Source organism: Nelumbo nucifera, chromosome 2 (assembly GCF_055504915.1).
Source record: "Nelumbo nucifera cultivar China Antique chromosome 2, China Antique-T2T, whole genome shotgun sequence".
Taxonomy (NCBI): Eukaryota; Viridiplantae; Streptophyta; class Magnoliopsida; order Proteales; family Nelumbonaceae; genus Nelumbo; species Nelumbo nucifera.
In genome coordinates this window covers 57,168,139-57,184,454 of record NC_142650.1, presented here as the reverse complement: position 1 = coordinate 57,184,454, position 16,316 = coordinate 57,168,139, and the positions used below count along the sequence as shown (strand labels likewise).

The 16,316-nt window shown below is 37.4% G+C and overlaps 1 protein-coding gene across 1 annotated transcript; it reads right to left on the bottom strand.

Annotated features, from left to right (window-relative positions):
- Window positions 1-7,902: 7,902 nt before the first annotated feature.
- Window positions 7,903-12,188, bottom strand: LOC104587338 (Ankyrin repeat family protein). Its single transcript, XM_010244899.3, has 6 exons — window positions 11,867-12,188; window positions 8,845-8,936; window positions 8,634-8,712; window positions 8,430-8,524; window positions 8,255-8,350; window positions 7,903-8,182 (listed from the first exon to the last, which is right to left on the bottom strand). Exons 1-6 carry the CDS (start codon window positions 12,033-12,035, stop codon window positions 8,105-8,107), a joined length of 609 nt encoding a protein of 202 aa, XP_010243201.1. The 5' UTR covers window positions 12,036-12,188; the 3' UTR covers window positions 7,903-8,104.
- Between the last annotated feature and the right edge of the window lie 4,128 nt (window positions 12,189-16,316).

Below are 16,316 nucleotides of genomic sequence, written 5' to 3'. Positions count from 1 at the left end.
CCTCCACCAGTGCCGATTGGGGTGGGACTCGAGCAAAAACACCGAACACAAACAAAGACCAAAATCACGTTCCTGATCACACTGTCCATAGTCCATACCATACACAGACAAAAACCAAAACCAAACACTCTTGCCGCTAGGACCTCCCCCGATACCCACAAGGCTCTTTACCCCCTGCAATATCTGATATTCAAGGCAACTTCAATAAAATTATCTGGTGTCAACTCACCAAAATGAGAGAGGAAGAGGTGGAGAAGGTTTGAGGCATGGTGAGAGACTGTGTTAGCAAGCATCTCTACTCCTCGGCAATCTTCTTAATTCGTTGATAAGGTTGCTGCCTTTACATCGGACCCCGCTGACATCTACATGTAGGCAAAAGCTCTCTACCTAGGTCGTCATTACTGTCGGGCTTCCATCTCCTCAACGCTTCCCAGATTGTCCTCCATGATCTCCAGTTTTGGTACCTTGCCGCCAAATGTTTGGTATATTCTTCCCTCCATCACACCCTTGATGCTAGGAGATTCGATTAAGCATTGGTTTTTTTTACGGGTGCCCTTAATTGTTTCATTAATTGAGAGAGAGGGGGAAGAAGAAAACCACCGTTGTTGAAGGTTGCAACGGCGGTGGCCAATAGAGATGATAACAGGGGAGGGGAAGAATGGAGAAACTGAGAGAGAGGGGGGGAAGAAGAAAACCACCACTGTTGAAGGTTGCAGTGGCGGTGGCTGGTAGAGATGATAACAAGGGAGGGGAAATAGATGGATGGCCGAGAGAGGGAAACAACAAGGTGGTTTGCCGCTGACATCCTGTTCGATTGGCCATTGTGAGATGCCTGAAGAAGCCAAAGCAGGGATCTCTTTCTTCTCATTGTATCATCTCTGAAATGGCAAAATGACTGAAGAGCAGAGCAGACTCTCATCTTTGAAATGGCAGAAGGACCAAAGAGGATAGAAGACAATGGACTGTTCTTCCAAAAATCCGAAAAACTACTAAAGTGGACCCAATCACCGGTGATTGCAAGATTCGAGTAGACCAATGTCGCGGGCCTCTTAGCTCGACCAATGATGCGGGGCTCTAGAATCATATCCTAGAGAGGTGCGTCAATTTCTCTCATAGAGGTGTGTGTGGAAAGTTTCATTTTGGAAATTTAAAGAAGAATGGTGGGCAAAATAGTCTTTTTATTCCTTCTAGTCAATTGTCGGAAGGGGTACTTTAAGACAATACTAAAACGGTAGTGGTATAGTTAGTCAATTTCCTAAACCTGAGGGGCAGTTTAAGAAAGTTGTCCTTTTTTATATGATAATCGATGTAAATGTATGTCAATAAAATTGATGTATTTTACATCGATTATTGATAGGGGTATTCACGAGTCAAGTTGGGTCGGTTTCATGGGATTTTCCCAACCGACCCGACCTAGTCGGGTTACCAGAGGTGGGAACCGAAATCGACCCACTGATAGGCCAAACCGACTTGGTCGGTTTGAGTCGGGTTGGGTCGGTTTGGGTCAGTTTCAGTTTTGCTCCTGTACAAAGCCGAATAAACTCTGAATTAGTTGAGGACTTGAGTTGAGGGGGGCGGACCAACCAAGTTAAGTTAGAGAATAGAAGATTTTAAGAGAAGACAAAAGTGGAATTAGAAGACTAGTAGTAAACTAGGAATTCTAATTGTAATTGCCTAATGTGCCTTCTAGTTCTACTAGGAATTCTAATTGTAATTGCCTAATCTAGGTAAAAAACTAAAAAATGACACCTAATTAATTGAATTCTAATTGTAATTGCCTAATGGGCCTTCTATTTCTAGTAGAAGTCTAGAAGACTAGTAGGAATTAGGAAACTACTCAAACTAGGAAGTAGGAACTACCAAACTAGTAGAAGAAAGACTAGTTCAGTTCGGGTCGGATCAGTTTCGGTTTTCTTATGTGAAAACTAAAACCGACCCGAGATATCGGTTTTTGTATGTGCCTAACCCGAAACCGACCAGTACGAATGAAAACCCGGCCGACTCGGGTTGGTCGGTTTGGTCGAGTTGGGTATTCTTATGAACAGCCCTAATTATTGATGAAAAAATTCAACTGATGGAAAGGTTTACATCGAAGTAAACTTTACACTGAAAACAAATGTGTAAAATTAAGGACCGGGTATGAAATTTTACACTGATTTGTCTATATTTACACTAGAAACAATCGCATGCAAATGCAAACTGGTGATAGAGTTTTACAACAATTCTCATTTACACCGAAAACAAAACCTCTATATGCCTTGTGAAAAGAAAACTTAATACGTCTTTTATCCATCCAGCTGCTAAAATATATTCCTAAAATGACTTCCTAAACAGCACCTATGTAAAACTAAATAACTTTTAAACTATCTGATTAATGCAATACTGATGTTTGGATCCAACTAGTTATCTAGATAAACTGGATTATCCATACATATAACCGGATCAAACTTTAATCGAAGAACCTTTTAGGCAGTATTTGATTTGAAAGCAAATCAAACCCTTTCCCTCTCTTTTCTTCCAAACCAAATGCAACCTTATATTCATAAAGACCCGAAGTCTCGAAATTAGTTTTGAGAACCAAAAGTAAATTGGTTTTATATTAAAAGACAACTCTTGTTTTTGAAACCATCAGAATTATGGTTTTGTAGCATAAAACAAATAAAATGTTGGACTACACATGATTTATGAAAGATGATGAGATATGCTGTATGTGTATGATTTAAAACAAAAAAAAAAAAAAAAACCATATTTTTCAAATGTGAATTGTTTCACTTGCTATGAGTTTCAAAACAAATTAAAACCATCTGGCTTTAACATAAATGTCTTCTAAAACAAAAATGCGGATAGCATGTTCTTTATTGTAAACAAGTTTTTGGTTTCTAAAACTGAAACAAAAAATGTGCTTAATAACATGTTTTTGCTTCTCAAAACAAAATACATAGCTTAAGAGCATGCAATCAATCAAGGGATCCGTTTGTCCAAGCTGACAGAGAATACTAGCTATGATCTCAAAATGATTAAAATATTATATATTATTAATAACATGAATTAAAAATAAATTTAATATTGCATATCATGAACCAAATAAATTGAAATTTAACTTGTTTGAAATTTGGACATATAATTTTTAGTAAAATTGTGACATCCAAACCAAATTTATATATTTAAGTTGAACCAAATTGGATAATATTGGAATGGATAGGAGTAGATCCATATTCAATCCAATGATCCACGAATCTAATATGGATCACCCTTATACAGGTTCGTTTGGATTTGAACAAATGGATACCATTTTGTAGCCCTATGAAAGACCAATAATACTTAAAAGAGCATGATAGGAGCAGAGTGAAGCATAGAACGCTACATGTGAAGTAAACAAGGAAGCTTAATCCCTCGTTCCCCCTCCCACAAGGAGTTTGAAAGGAGATCAAGCATTACTCCAACTCCCATGCTCAAAACAATTCACACCAAGTATATGTTTGGCATTGATGTTGCAGATACAACACCGTTTTCTGCTGATGTGTAGGTTGGAAACACCATTTTCTGAGAAAATAATGTCTTTTTTTTATTTTCTGTTTGGAAATGTTGCTGCTAAGTAGGATGTTTCCTGGAGCAACAACAACATTTTCTGTTTGGTACTAGTGCTCCATGTCTGTTTTCAGCACTAGTACCCATTATAGAAAGTCCAAGTCACTCCTACATCACGTCCTCATTGGCAGCAACGTGCTGCAATCCGAGAAAACGCTAAATCCAGCATTGCTCCAAACCACGCCTTCTTGATTTTCAAGACATGGCTTGGAGCATCGTTTTTTTTTTGGAAAAACAGTTCCAAACAAATAGGCGTTTCTTAGAGCACCGTTTTTTTCTGACATGATGTTGATGTGTCACCGTTTCCTAGAGCAATGGCATCGATGCCAAACAGATGCCAAAAAAAAGACTCACCCATTGAGCTATAAAACATCACTAGTTAAAGTACATAAAAGTTTTATTTAGCATTGACTTTAGAAAAACTTCTTCATTAGGTTCCACTTGGGACAAGTGTAAATGGAGTGAAAATACAAGGGATAAGTAGACTGTACTCCCCCCTCAGAAATCTAAAATTGTAGCCTCACTAGTAGCCCTCCTATAAACCGCATCCTGCCTATGGATTTGGCATCAATTCATAGTCAGGATTCATTCCACCCCAAAATACAAATATATAGACCGTATGCTGGTCCATGTAAATGCAAAGTTGGTTTAATTCTGCATTGATAAATATACTTTTTTGCCAAACATGAATCTTGAGATTTAAATATGCATTGAAACATTGATCAACTTTGGAGTGCAAAGTTGGTATCTATTTTTTGGATGCCCGAAAATTTTTGTAAGTTGTTACTTTCAATACATAAATGCATTCTTACCAAATGCCAACAAAACTGAACCAGAGCGCATATATGCATTGAACCAGCATCTGCACTCTTCCCAAACAAAGCCTTAAAAGAGAAAGAAAGTAATACAACCAGACATGAGAATTAAAGGGAAAAAACAAGCTAAAAAAACAATAGCACATGAGAGGCCTGTTTAACACATTGGGTGACTAATACCATATCAAAACATATTAAGATCACATATCTAGAGACCTTGTCCATTTGGTAGGAATCAAGTCATTGAATATGATTTTTCTTGCAGAAAGTCGGGCCCCGTTTGATTCACAGGAATAGGGATCTGGAATCATAATCAGAATTGGCTATTTCGATTCCAACTGTTTGGTTGGGCGGAATCAGAATCCCATTCCCATTCCTGCTAGAATGGCATTGCCCCATTTGAGAAAATGGTCATTCCCTGCCCCTCCCTTGGGAATGAAATCCCACTCCTGTTGATTCCTATTCCTATCTGAACCAAGCAAACTATGGGAATAGGCCATTCCGATTCCGATTCCGACTTTGAACCAAACGAACCCTTAGATCTCTTAGTTCCTCTTTTAAGAATTGATGATTAGCAACTTGTAAGATCAGTGTCTTCCAATTTGGACATGCCATTCTCACTGTTTTTTAGGCTTATGCTTCTCTTCAAGGTTCAAAATATTATAAAGTACTAATGCATATTGTGCAATACGTATCAGTTTTCAAAGCCATTGATACATTAGAGTTACGCATATTTAATAGATTCAAATGTTAGGTCGTTCCGATTCCAACTATTTGGTTGGGTAGAATCAGAATCCCATTCTACTGGAATGGCATTCCCCCATTTGAGGGAATGCCCATTCCCTCCCCCTCCCTTGGGAATGAAATCCCATTCTAGTTTATTCCAATTCCGATTTCAATTCTTGTTTGAACCAAATAGACTATGGGGATAAACCATTCCAACTTCGATTCCAAGATATTTTAATTCCGATTCCAACTATAAACAAAATGGAACCTTAGGCCATGTTTGGTTCCACTCTCATTCTTACCTAAGATGAAATTCTAAAATGAACAAGAATAAGTAAAATTGGGCAGAATGAAAAAATATTGCTATAAACCAATCTCTTTTTTCCCCAAAAAAATTATTTTCTTTACAAGTGCCCTATCTATATTGCTCATTTTCATTCTTCAAAAAAATTTCATGCCGGTGGTCATAAACTGTCAGCCTAGGTCTCTAAAATCATCGACATAAATGTTTACTGGATGGAAGATAATCAAAGTGATTAAACGCATGATGCCCTAATTTTTTAGTATTAAGCGAACCAATACTTTAAACCATGTTTCTCTCTAATAATTCAAGCTATCTACACACCTTAACTTGATGGTGCTATACTGCTATTTTACTTTTAGTATCAAGATCATGTCAATCTAGTAGGCATTATGAGATGTGGATTATTTTTGGAGACATCCAATAAGATATGGGGCATTTTAATAAGTAGAATGCAGCTTAAGAGGTCCAATAATACAATTGCCCACCATGGTTTTTAAAAACGAACCGGTGACCTAACCAGTCAAGGGTTCGGTTACTGGTTCAAATGGTCCGACCGTTTGATTCGAACGATTGGCCCATTTTGACAAAAAAATAAAAAAAAAATTAAAAAATTAGAAAACGATCAAAACCTTTCGAACGATTAATCAGTCGGTTCAGTGGTTTATTGACCAAAATCAATGGTTTTGGGGGAAAACAGAATCGATCAGGTGACCAGTTCCCAGTTTTTCCGGTCCGACCGTCCGGTCTGGTCCGATTTTGAAAACCATGTTGGCTACTGAGGGATGAGTGGATGACTAGGGGTGTCTATTCAATTGATTCATTTCAGTTTTAAATCGATTAATTTGATTAATTATAATATACATGTATGTTATATTTATATTAACATTTATTATTAAAATGTATCAATATTTATAATTAAAATATAAATGTATATATTTGTTTCGATTAATTTGGTTTTTGGTTCAGTTCGATTAAAAACTTTCCCAAACTGAATGGTTCGATTTGGCTTTTTGGTTTGGTAACCAAATTTGAACACCCCTATTGATGATTACGGTTATTAACTTATTATATTCCCCTGTTGGTTCTTAGTTAATATTTTGAACTGTAACATTGGATGTAATGAACCCTATCCAGTTCGTAACTTCAGCTTATTCTTAATGAATTTCATTTTCTATCAAACAAAACTAGTTCTACTCTCCTTAGGCTCTGTATGTTTGCAGCAAAAACCTGAACCAGTTGCAAATTTTGTACCCATTTCACATTTGTATCCATTTGTTTGTAACGATGATTTACATTTTTCTCGGATGCAGACTTTGCACTTCTTGTCTCACTTGCATTTAATGATAGTATAAATTTTGCATCTCAAAAACTGATGCAAAATTTGTGCCACCTTCCTCATGCCTTGCTTTGCTCTCACACAAGGGAGTCTGGATCTGGTCCCAACAACCGGTCACAACGGCCACTGCAGCCGTGCATTGGAAATATCTGAAATGAAAGACGAGATATTCTCAATACACACAATGGCTGTTGTGACCAGTTGTTGGGGCCCTGTAATTGGGACCTGGTCCGAACTCCATATAAAGTAGGAACTAGACAATTTTATTACCTATCTTGCTCCTCCCAAACAAACAACATTGGGCCTTCTTTCGTCATCTTACATACAAGGATACATGTACCCGCCAAATACTGCAGTTGTGGGCATGTTTTATGACAGGAAAACAATCCACCTAATGATGTCCAGGACTGAAAATGAGACATTTGTAGTTTGTAGTAGGATGGCGTTTCTTTGAAGATCTCAATTTGCTATGTCGCATTGAACTCGATGCTAGCTGGAATAGTTCAACTGTTCAAGTGTACATTGCTGGAGATCCTCTTCCCCTGAGAAACCTCTACTGGAGTGAACTATTCCAGCTAGCATCCTACTCCTACTCCTACAAACTGAGATTTTAGGCAATGTACACTTGAATTACATATGTACAACTGTTCAAGTGTAATTAGGCAGAATTACAAACCACCACTATGCTTCACACTTATTGACTCCCAACTGCTTTCTGTACTGCACTTTCGGATTCTAGATCAAAATCTTAAAATCCCATCGTCATCATCCAAGCCTTATCCCAAAGATAGTTGAGAGTCTTAAGAAACACATGATCATGGTTAGAGAGGGCACCATCTAGATTTTGGTGAGAGAGAGAGAGAGAGAGATGACATGAGAAAACTTTTATCCTTGCTCTAACAGCATGTGAATAAGTGACAAGTGTTGTATAAATAATTCTCTTCCCTTGATGAAGAAACTGATCTCCTTGCACATGGTGTTCAGCTACATTCAAACACATATAGATGAAGGAAAAAACTTATAGAGCTTGTTAGATTTTACGCTATACCACCGCAATCCTGGTTGACTTGAGTTAACATAAGCTCCTTGCCACTCGTGCTAAGATATGGTGGTGAATGTAATGCCTCTAGACATATCCATCAATTCAGAACTTTTAATGCCATTCATAAACAAATCGGTTGTTCTCTTCCTGTAACAATGCTTAACAGTTAACAAGCCGTTGGAATAAAGGTTTCTCTATAATTGTACCCTCTAGGGGTAGGGGCCAAGTGGCCAACAGAAAGTAATATAGGTCACAATCTGATTAAATATTCCTAGGATGCACATCTCATCCCATCAGCATGCCACTGCATTTGCAGCAGTCTCCAAAATTCTCCTTGCCTCTGTCTCCGGATCAGCAAGTTCACTTGGAATCTGCAAAATTTGGAAATTAGCAGGAAAAATATCAACAATGATAAAAGAAGCAAAAGATTTTCAGATGCCTACCTTGCCATAGATGTTTGCTTTTGTAGGAGAAGCCCCAAAAGTCAACAACAAGCGTATAACATTTGCATGTTCACCTCTTGCCGCATGATGAAGAGGCTACACATATAATAAATCAACAATTCTCATCAAGAATAGTAAGAGAAGTCATATAAAGACATGTTTCAGGGCCACTCACAGTGTCTCCTTCCACATCAACTGTGTCTAGCATTCTTTTCACAGAGTCTGGGTTGTTAGCACTGCTAATTAAAAGTTGGACAATTTCAATAAATCCTGCAGAACCATCAGTAAAAAGAAATAAAATTAAGAAAAAGAAGTTATTATCACAAGGAAAGAGAGGCTTGATAGTTGCAGTGGCAATAAAGTAGCTCCTATGACCTACCCCCTGCACAAGCATCATGAAGAGGAATTGCTCCATCCTCATCCTTGGCTTCCATACTAGCTCCCCTTTCCAGCAGTAGCTACAACAAAAAAAGATGTCCTTGTTATCAATTTATTATCCAGGAAACAACATAGACTGAATTTATTTGTTCTTCTTTTCTTTTATTGGTTGTGAAGGGGAGGAGCATCCAAGATGGACACTAGAGAACAACCTGGACACAAGGCAGGTAACCATAAAGGCAGGTTAAATGGAGGGCAGTGTCTCCATCTTCCACGGGTTCATCAATGCTTCCACTGAAGTTATCTGCATCAACATACCAAAAGAGGAAAGCATTAGCAGAATGTAGTTAAGAACTTCAACACATCACTCTTTTATATCCACTATCACTTTATGCATTGTTTTATTTATTTATTTATTTGAAAAAGGTAAAGTAAATTTTAATGATGAGAAATATAGTCATGCAAAGAGGGAAGAAACATAAGTCAGCTCCCCCTCAAAAAGAAATCAGAGATCCCATACACTGACTGACTTAAGATCAGCAAAACATTCTGATTACAGAACTCAGGAAGGACTGACTTATACATTGTTTTATAATTTGCTTCAATTAGTAGGCCAAGAAAGAGTTTTCCAAGAAAAAAATCAGTATGACTTGGAATTAAACTACTAATGTTATTTTTATACGTTACTTGATGAATTATTTATTATATCTATGCAAGGCTAATCAACAAAGACTCAGATATAATCTGTATTGCCCTCCAGTAATGTTTGCAAGGAGATTCTGAGAGCCAGAGACTTTATTTTATTTTATACAGCACTCATTACAGACAATATTACAAGCTTTTTCTTCTGTGATTGGCAACAAAAAATGGCAAAGTTTAATGTGTTTATTGCCAATGAGACTGATCCTTTAGCTCAAGTCAATCTAAGTCACCACATCATCAGAATTCTGAAATTATGAACCAGTGTTTTGAGAACAAAATATCTTGCTCTTCTCTTTCAAATAACAGAAATTTATTCTATCTAGAAGTTGCAATTCTTGTGAAAATATTGTTTAGAAGTTGTGGAGAAGATTTTCCATTAGCATGCTTAAAACTACTTAGAAGTAGATCTTCTGAATTGTGAGATGGATGGGGGATATACTATAACAACAAACAAGAAGTTGATTGGCATCTAATAGGTCATTATGTATTACAGAAAATTTTGTTCACCAAGGGCACCTAGACCTAGGTGACACCTTGACAACTATGTAGTAAATTATGCATTCAGCATCAAATTCAAGGTTAATTCATCAAAACATAGCAACAAGCCAGAGATAAGCTGCACAAGTGTCCAAGCAAGGCATACCTCACAAAAATAAGCCTTGCTTATGAGCCTACGCACACCCAATGCACACCCTTTAATAGACTGATTCTAGCTCTTGAAGTGTTGGGCAGACAAGAAAAGGATGTCACCCATAGAATCAGAGCAGGATGGGCAAAATGGAGGGGTGCATCCAGATTCTTATGTGATAGGTGCACTTAGATTAAAAGGAAACTTTATAAGACAATTGTAAGGCCATCTATGATGTATGCAGTAAAGTGCTGGGCAGTCAAGGAACAACATGTTCAAAACACGAGTGCAGCACAAATGTGTATGCTGAGTTGGATGGGTAGAAAAACTAGAAAGGACAGGGTCTGAAATGAAATCATTTAAAGGAACCTAGGAGTAGCTCCAATTGGTTATAAAATGAGAGAAGTAGACTAATATGGTTGGGTCACATGCAGAGAAGACCATTGACAACACTGTAAGAAGAAGCAATCTTTTCAAGTTGAAGGGGCTAGAAGGGCTAGGGGTAGACTAAAAGGGATATGGGTCAAAGCAGTAAGGAATGATTTAAGCACTCATAAATTAACAATTGATATGACATTAAACAGAATGGAATGGTGAAACAGGATTATATAGCTAACCCCATATAATTGGGATTAAACCTGTTCATGGGTCGGGCTCAGGCTTGGCTTTTGCCAAAATTTGAATGGGCCTGGCCCAAAGCCCGAGCCTGAAACAGTGTAAGGCCATGCCCAAAGCCCGGCCCGTGAACAGGTCTAGTTGGGATAAGGCTTATGATGAAAGTCATAGTCATGCTACTAATAGATATAAAGACAGAATAGTAACAGCAATTAAAGCCATGCTAGAAATAGAGAAAGTTATACTCAAAGATATAAAGGCAGAACAGTAACAGCCATTAAAACCATCCTAATAATAGAGATAGTTCTAGTCATGCCACCTAAAATAGAGACTTGACAGGGATATGGTTTGATTCCTTTTTAAAGCATGTGCTTTAACAGCCAATATAGACCTGATAGAGTTGTTGGTGAAACATGATAAATTCCATCTACCCCTGCTAAATTAGGGCTGAAAACAGATTGAGTCAAACCGGATATACCTAGATCCAAATTTGAATCATTAACATTAACATGAACGTTGAATCCCTTCCATCAAGTTCAAATCAGATTCAAATTTTGAAGATGATGGCTTTGATAGTGCTGAGTTCATCTAGCATCCACTTGCAAATTACAATTTGAGTTACCTTCATTTCTTTTTTCTTATTTCATTATGTTTTTTAAGTATATATTATGCATGATAATGTACCAAACTCCCTGCATATTTTATGGTCCTTTAGCACAATTTTAAAGACAAAGACTTCCCATTGCAAATGTAAATCAGAAAAAGAAAGAGAGCATGACTTAAGGGATCAATTACTTACTACAGATGAAGTAAAAGGGAGCTGTGCTTTCTGCTTTTCATTCGTTTTCTTGTTTCTCACTACTCAAAATGTGACAAAGATCACTATGGCATACTATTACTTCCTCATACAATTCGTTTCATCTCAGGAAAGCAAGATGTATAGATCAGAGAAGTTTCCTTCTAATCCACAGTTCATACTATCATTACTTCTAAGACCCTAACCAAAAAAAAAAAATAATAATAATAATAATAATAAAATCTTGGCCGCACCCACCAAACTCTAACAAGCAAGTGATTTAATGAACTGAATTGAATTCCAACAACCTAAACATCGTTCTAGCTAATCCTACTAACTTAGGCAATGAAATAGGGAGCTGATAAACCCTAGTTGAAAAAAATTTACCCGATGCATGTTGCTTTCCAAGTTCATTTACCAACAATACATCGTTCGAGAAAAAAAATCTAGAAAAATTGAAGAATTCAATAAAAGGGTGGGTAAGAGCGAGTACCAAGAGCCCGGCTGAGTGCATCAACGTTTCCGAGCTGGGCTGCTTCGGCGAGGGAGCGAAGGTGAGGCGGGGTGTCGGCCTCTGGCTCCAATAGACCTTCTTCCTCAAAGAGACCCTCTTCGTTGTCGTCGTCGTCATTCATCCCATTGCGCCTACCTGGAACCGCCATTGCTTCTCCGGCGACCGACAAAATCGAGAGGGTGTTGTAGTTAGCAACTGGTGCGATGAGTTCTCCCTCTCGGCCTCTCGGTAACGCCAGCCGCTTATCGCTATTCGCTACTCACCACGCGGGTTTCTCAACTTGTTGAGAACAACAGAACAAGGAAGAAGTAATTAGGGATACAAGTTGGGCCGAGTGGGCCGAGCTGAGATCGATCCAAGGAACCCTATCAATACACATTAGTGCGAGCCCATCCTAGGTCCTAACGTTTTAGCCCAACCCATATGGCTACAACCCAGCCCAATTAATAATGTATAGGTTCGGGGCCTTCGGGCCCAAAAGACGATTTTTTTTTTTAATATAGTAACAATGAGAAACTACACAAGCCTGGTAGCTCTTCCCCTCGAATCAGCAAGGCAAATGAGATTTAAATCACTATGAAAATAACCAGAATTCACCACATGGTCAGGAAGCGCATTACGAGCCAATCAGTCAGCAGCTTGATTTACCCCACCAAACGCGTTCCTGAAGCGGATATTCTGGTTGAACATGGCAGGGAAGTTGGAGTCCGGAATTGGGAATTGGGCAGGATGAGATATTCTCTATGTATGGCTCCGATAAACGTGAATAGAGTTTTCATGGACAGATCCGGACTCGGGAAGTTGAGACATTCTATAATGATGCATTCCAATCTTGATGGGGGTTCACTCTTCTTTTAAGACAATCGATGGCAGGCTTTGAATCTCCTTTTAAAATGATTTGTCGCTCCCTGAAGTTAGTAGCAACGTTGATTGCTTCCCATGCCTCTGCAAGATTAATTATTGTATACACAATGTTATACGCTTTGGTCACAAGGGCATCCCCCTAATGACTCCTTGCGATACATCTAATTGAACACATGCATTCATTCCTACAGGAAGAATCAAAGATGCAACCAAGCTTAGGACTAAACCACTCAATAAGATTCCAGACTTTGTTATTGGAAAGATTTTCATTTAGACCATTATCCTTGATTTCTGTCCAATAATCACTAGTTCTTTCAATAATATATTGAGGATCACTCGATTTGTCATTGAAATATTTATTATTTCTATTTTTCCAAATGAATGAATTATAGGGTACAAATTAACCTCTCACAATAAAATTGATCATTAGAGGAGACCTTATTATAAAAAATTCTAACCCACCACTGAACACTTGAAGCACCATTGGTCGAAGGCACTAGGAGTCTCAGGTTCATGAGACTCCAAACTTGTTTAGAAAGATCACACTTAATGAAAATGTGGTCTATGTTTTCATCCTCACCACAAAGAGAATAGGCAGCAGGACGGGCTTATGTTAAGCACTCTTGTAATAAGATTATTCTTAGTGGACAACTTATCATTAAACAGTAAAAAGAGAAAAACTTTAATTTTGGGGGGATCTTAAAATTCCAGGAGTTTTTTGGGACACCATTCGACCTCAACTCACCCCCATTATATTTGTGTTCCTCATTGTAAGCAGATTTAATCGAAAAATTACCACTTGATGTAAATTTTCAAACAAAATTATCCACCATATTCATAGATGGGATCAAAATTGGTTTGATATGCTGCCAAATGTAAAGAGGAATAATAACCTTAATGAAGTCCTCCTTCCAAACTTTCCTGTTATGATCAATCACACTGCAAACCTTCGTATCAATATTTAGAGATAGAATTTGGATTCAAACCATCGATAATAGGAGAGTTTTTGGCCCAAATATCTTTCCAAAAATTGACCATCATTCCATCACCAATTCTCCAACTAGAGCACCTCTTAATATGGTCTCTAGACGCCAAGGTACCTCTCCATGCCCAAGAGATGCCCTTCTTAGGCTCAATATCCCAAAAATTATGTTTACTTAGATATTTACTACTAACCACCTTTACCAACAGGTCATCTTTGCAATTAATGACTTTCCAACCCAATTTTGCAATTAAAGCCTTATAAAGCCATTTAAGATTTCTCACACCCAAGCCACCCAAGGCTTTAGCCATGCAGACTCATTTCTAGTTAACAAAATGGATATGGGTTCTGGTTCCTTGAATTTGACCATAGAAAATCTCTTTAGGATTTTTCTAACCCATTTATGACATTATTAAGGATTTTGAACGACTGCATGACAAACTGGGGGACCATGGAAGTAGTAGAGTTAATAAGAGTAAGCTTGCCTACAAGGGAAAGTGAGTTTTTTTTCCACCCCACAAGTTTTCTACTCAATTTCTCACTAAGAGAGTCTTAAACACCCTACCATCAATAATGGGGGCACCAAGGTAGGAATTGCTTTTACTTCCAAGGGGAATCTTTAGAATTTTGGACATGATTTATTAGTGCCTAGGGGGAATATTTTTGAAGAAATTTATGGCAGACTTAGAATAATTAGGAAGCTGCTCAGAGGCTTTAGCAAACCTTTCTAGGATATCCTTAATCTTAAGACAGGCATTAATTGATGACTTCGCAAAAATTATGCAATCACCAACAAATTGGAGAATTGGAATGGTAGGACCTCCTTTGGAGGCTTTACATCCAATCAAATTATCACTTTCAGTTGATTCAACAATAAGCCTCCTCGTTAATGCCTCTGTACAAAGGGCAAAAATATAAGGGGAAAGTGGGTCCCCTTATGGAACTCTTTGGTAGGGATGCAAACTGATTGTATCGGATTGGAATTAGGGTATATCCAAATCTAATATGATACTGTATAGATCCGATCCGATCGGATCTCATAAATATTGACTTAAATTTAAATCCGATTAGGATGTTGGATATCTGAATATGATCCAATCCGATTTAATTTAAAAAAATAAATTATTAAAAGAAAAAAATATATAACAATTTAAATAAATAAAAATAAAAATATAATTACGTTTTAATTATTTTCATTATATATATACATTTTTTATAAAAAAATAAATAATATATAAATTTATAAAAATGCAATATAAATAATATATTTATAAAAAATAAATAAAATATATATTACATATAAATAAATATATAACAAATCTAGCAGATCAAATATTTTTGAATCAAATATGGGATGGTCTAAATCCAACAAAATAAGATCAAACTTTGGATCAGATTCATGATCCAATTCATTTGCACCCCTATTCTTTGGAAGCTTGGACACACACAGATACGATGGAACCATGAGAATACGCGTTACAACTCTTTGGAAGCTTTTATTTTTTACGCCCTCTTTGGAAGCTTAACTGAATGACTTATTATAGTTTGTATTTTAGTGGATATACTAATTAAATAATGAAATGTTCTGAGAGGTATATTAATGAGCCCAAGTGCCCAACTAAAGGGCTTCGGCCACTTAGGAGCCTACAAGGCCACAACCTCTTTTAAGAATGAGTTTGGTTGGCAGTGTGAATTTTATTTGAATTAGTGTAAATGTTGGGATTGTAAATAGTTTAGTATGAATTCTAGTTATTTTTTTTGTTTTTTTTTCATATTTGACTTTATTTTATTTATTTTTGAGAAGACAGGAAGTAAAATGATGTAATCCCTAGCAAGATGCTATGGTCCTCCTATGAGAAAGAACCAATGTAAGAGGAAGACGGTGGAAATTTTGCATCGGTGCGTTGCTATTAAATTTTAGGAAAAATTTCTGATTAGTACTCTGAACTTTCGGGGTTGTGTTATGTTAGTTTTCAAACTTTCAAATTCGTCTATACAGTACCTTGAACTTTTAGAATGTATCTAATAGGTTCCTACCGTTAACTGTCCGTCAATTAATTTGAAAAATGTCAAAATTACCCTTTGATGGAAAAACTGTTCATTCTTAAAACTGAAAAAAAAATGTCTAAACAATATCAATTAGGCATTGCCAGGCAATGAATCCCCTATTCAGTCAATCAATTAGGCACTCCCAAGTGACTTGGATTGAACTTATCAAGCTTGGGGGACTGCCAATCTGCCATCGAAGGGGTATAGCCGTCGCCAATGCCGGGAGTGCATTCTCGGTGGACGTCGCAGATTATGCTGTTGGGCTGTTGCTCGATGTCCTTAGAAGGATCTCGACTGCCGATAGCTATGCAAGTCGGGGGCTTTGGCCTGTCCAGGGAGAATTTCCTCTCGGTCACAAGGTCAGTCGGTCTTCTCCTTTCTCTCTTCTCACTATTTTCTTGATTTGATGTCTACCATCTCTATGCAATTTGGTGAAAATGTATCTTAATTCTATCATTCCACTAGGGCTGATTCACCTGTAACTCCCACTCCCAGTAGAGTAGTTTATTGTAAGATTGACTTATCTGCAGTTCC

Excerpts from the sequence above, each read along its gene's own strand:
- LOC104587338 (XM_010244899.3), bottom strand. The coding sequence starts at position 12,035 with ATGGCGGTTCCAGGTAGGCGCAATGGGATGAATGACGACGACGACAAC. Across the intron at positions 8,937-11,866 it reads TGCACTCAGCCGGGCTCTTG|ATAACTTCAGTGGAAGCATT; the intron begins GTACTCGCTCTT and ends ATGTTGATGCAG. Across the intron at positions 8,183-8,254 it reads AAGCAAACATCTATGGCAAG|ATTCCAAGTGAACTTGCTGA; the intron begins GTAGGCATCTGA and ends CAAATTTTGCAG.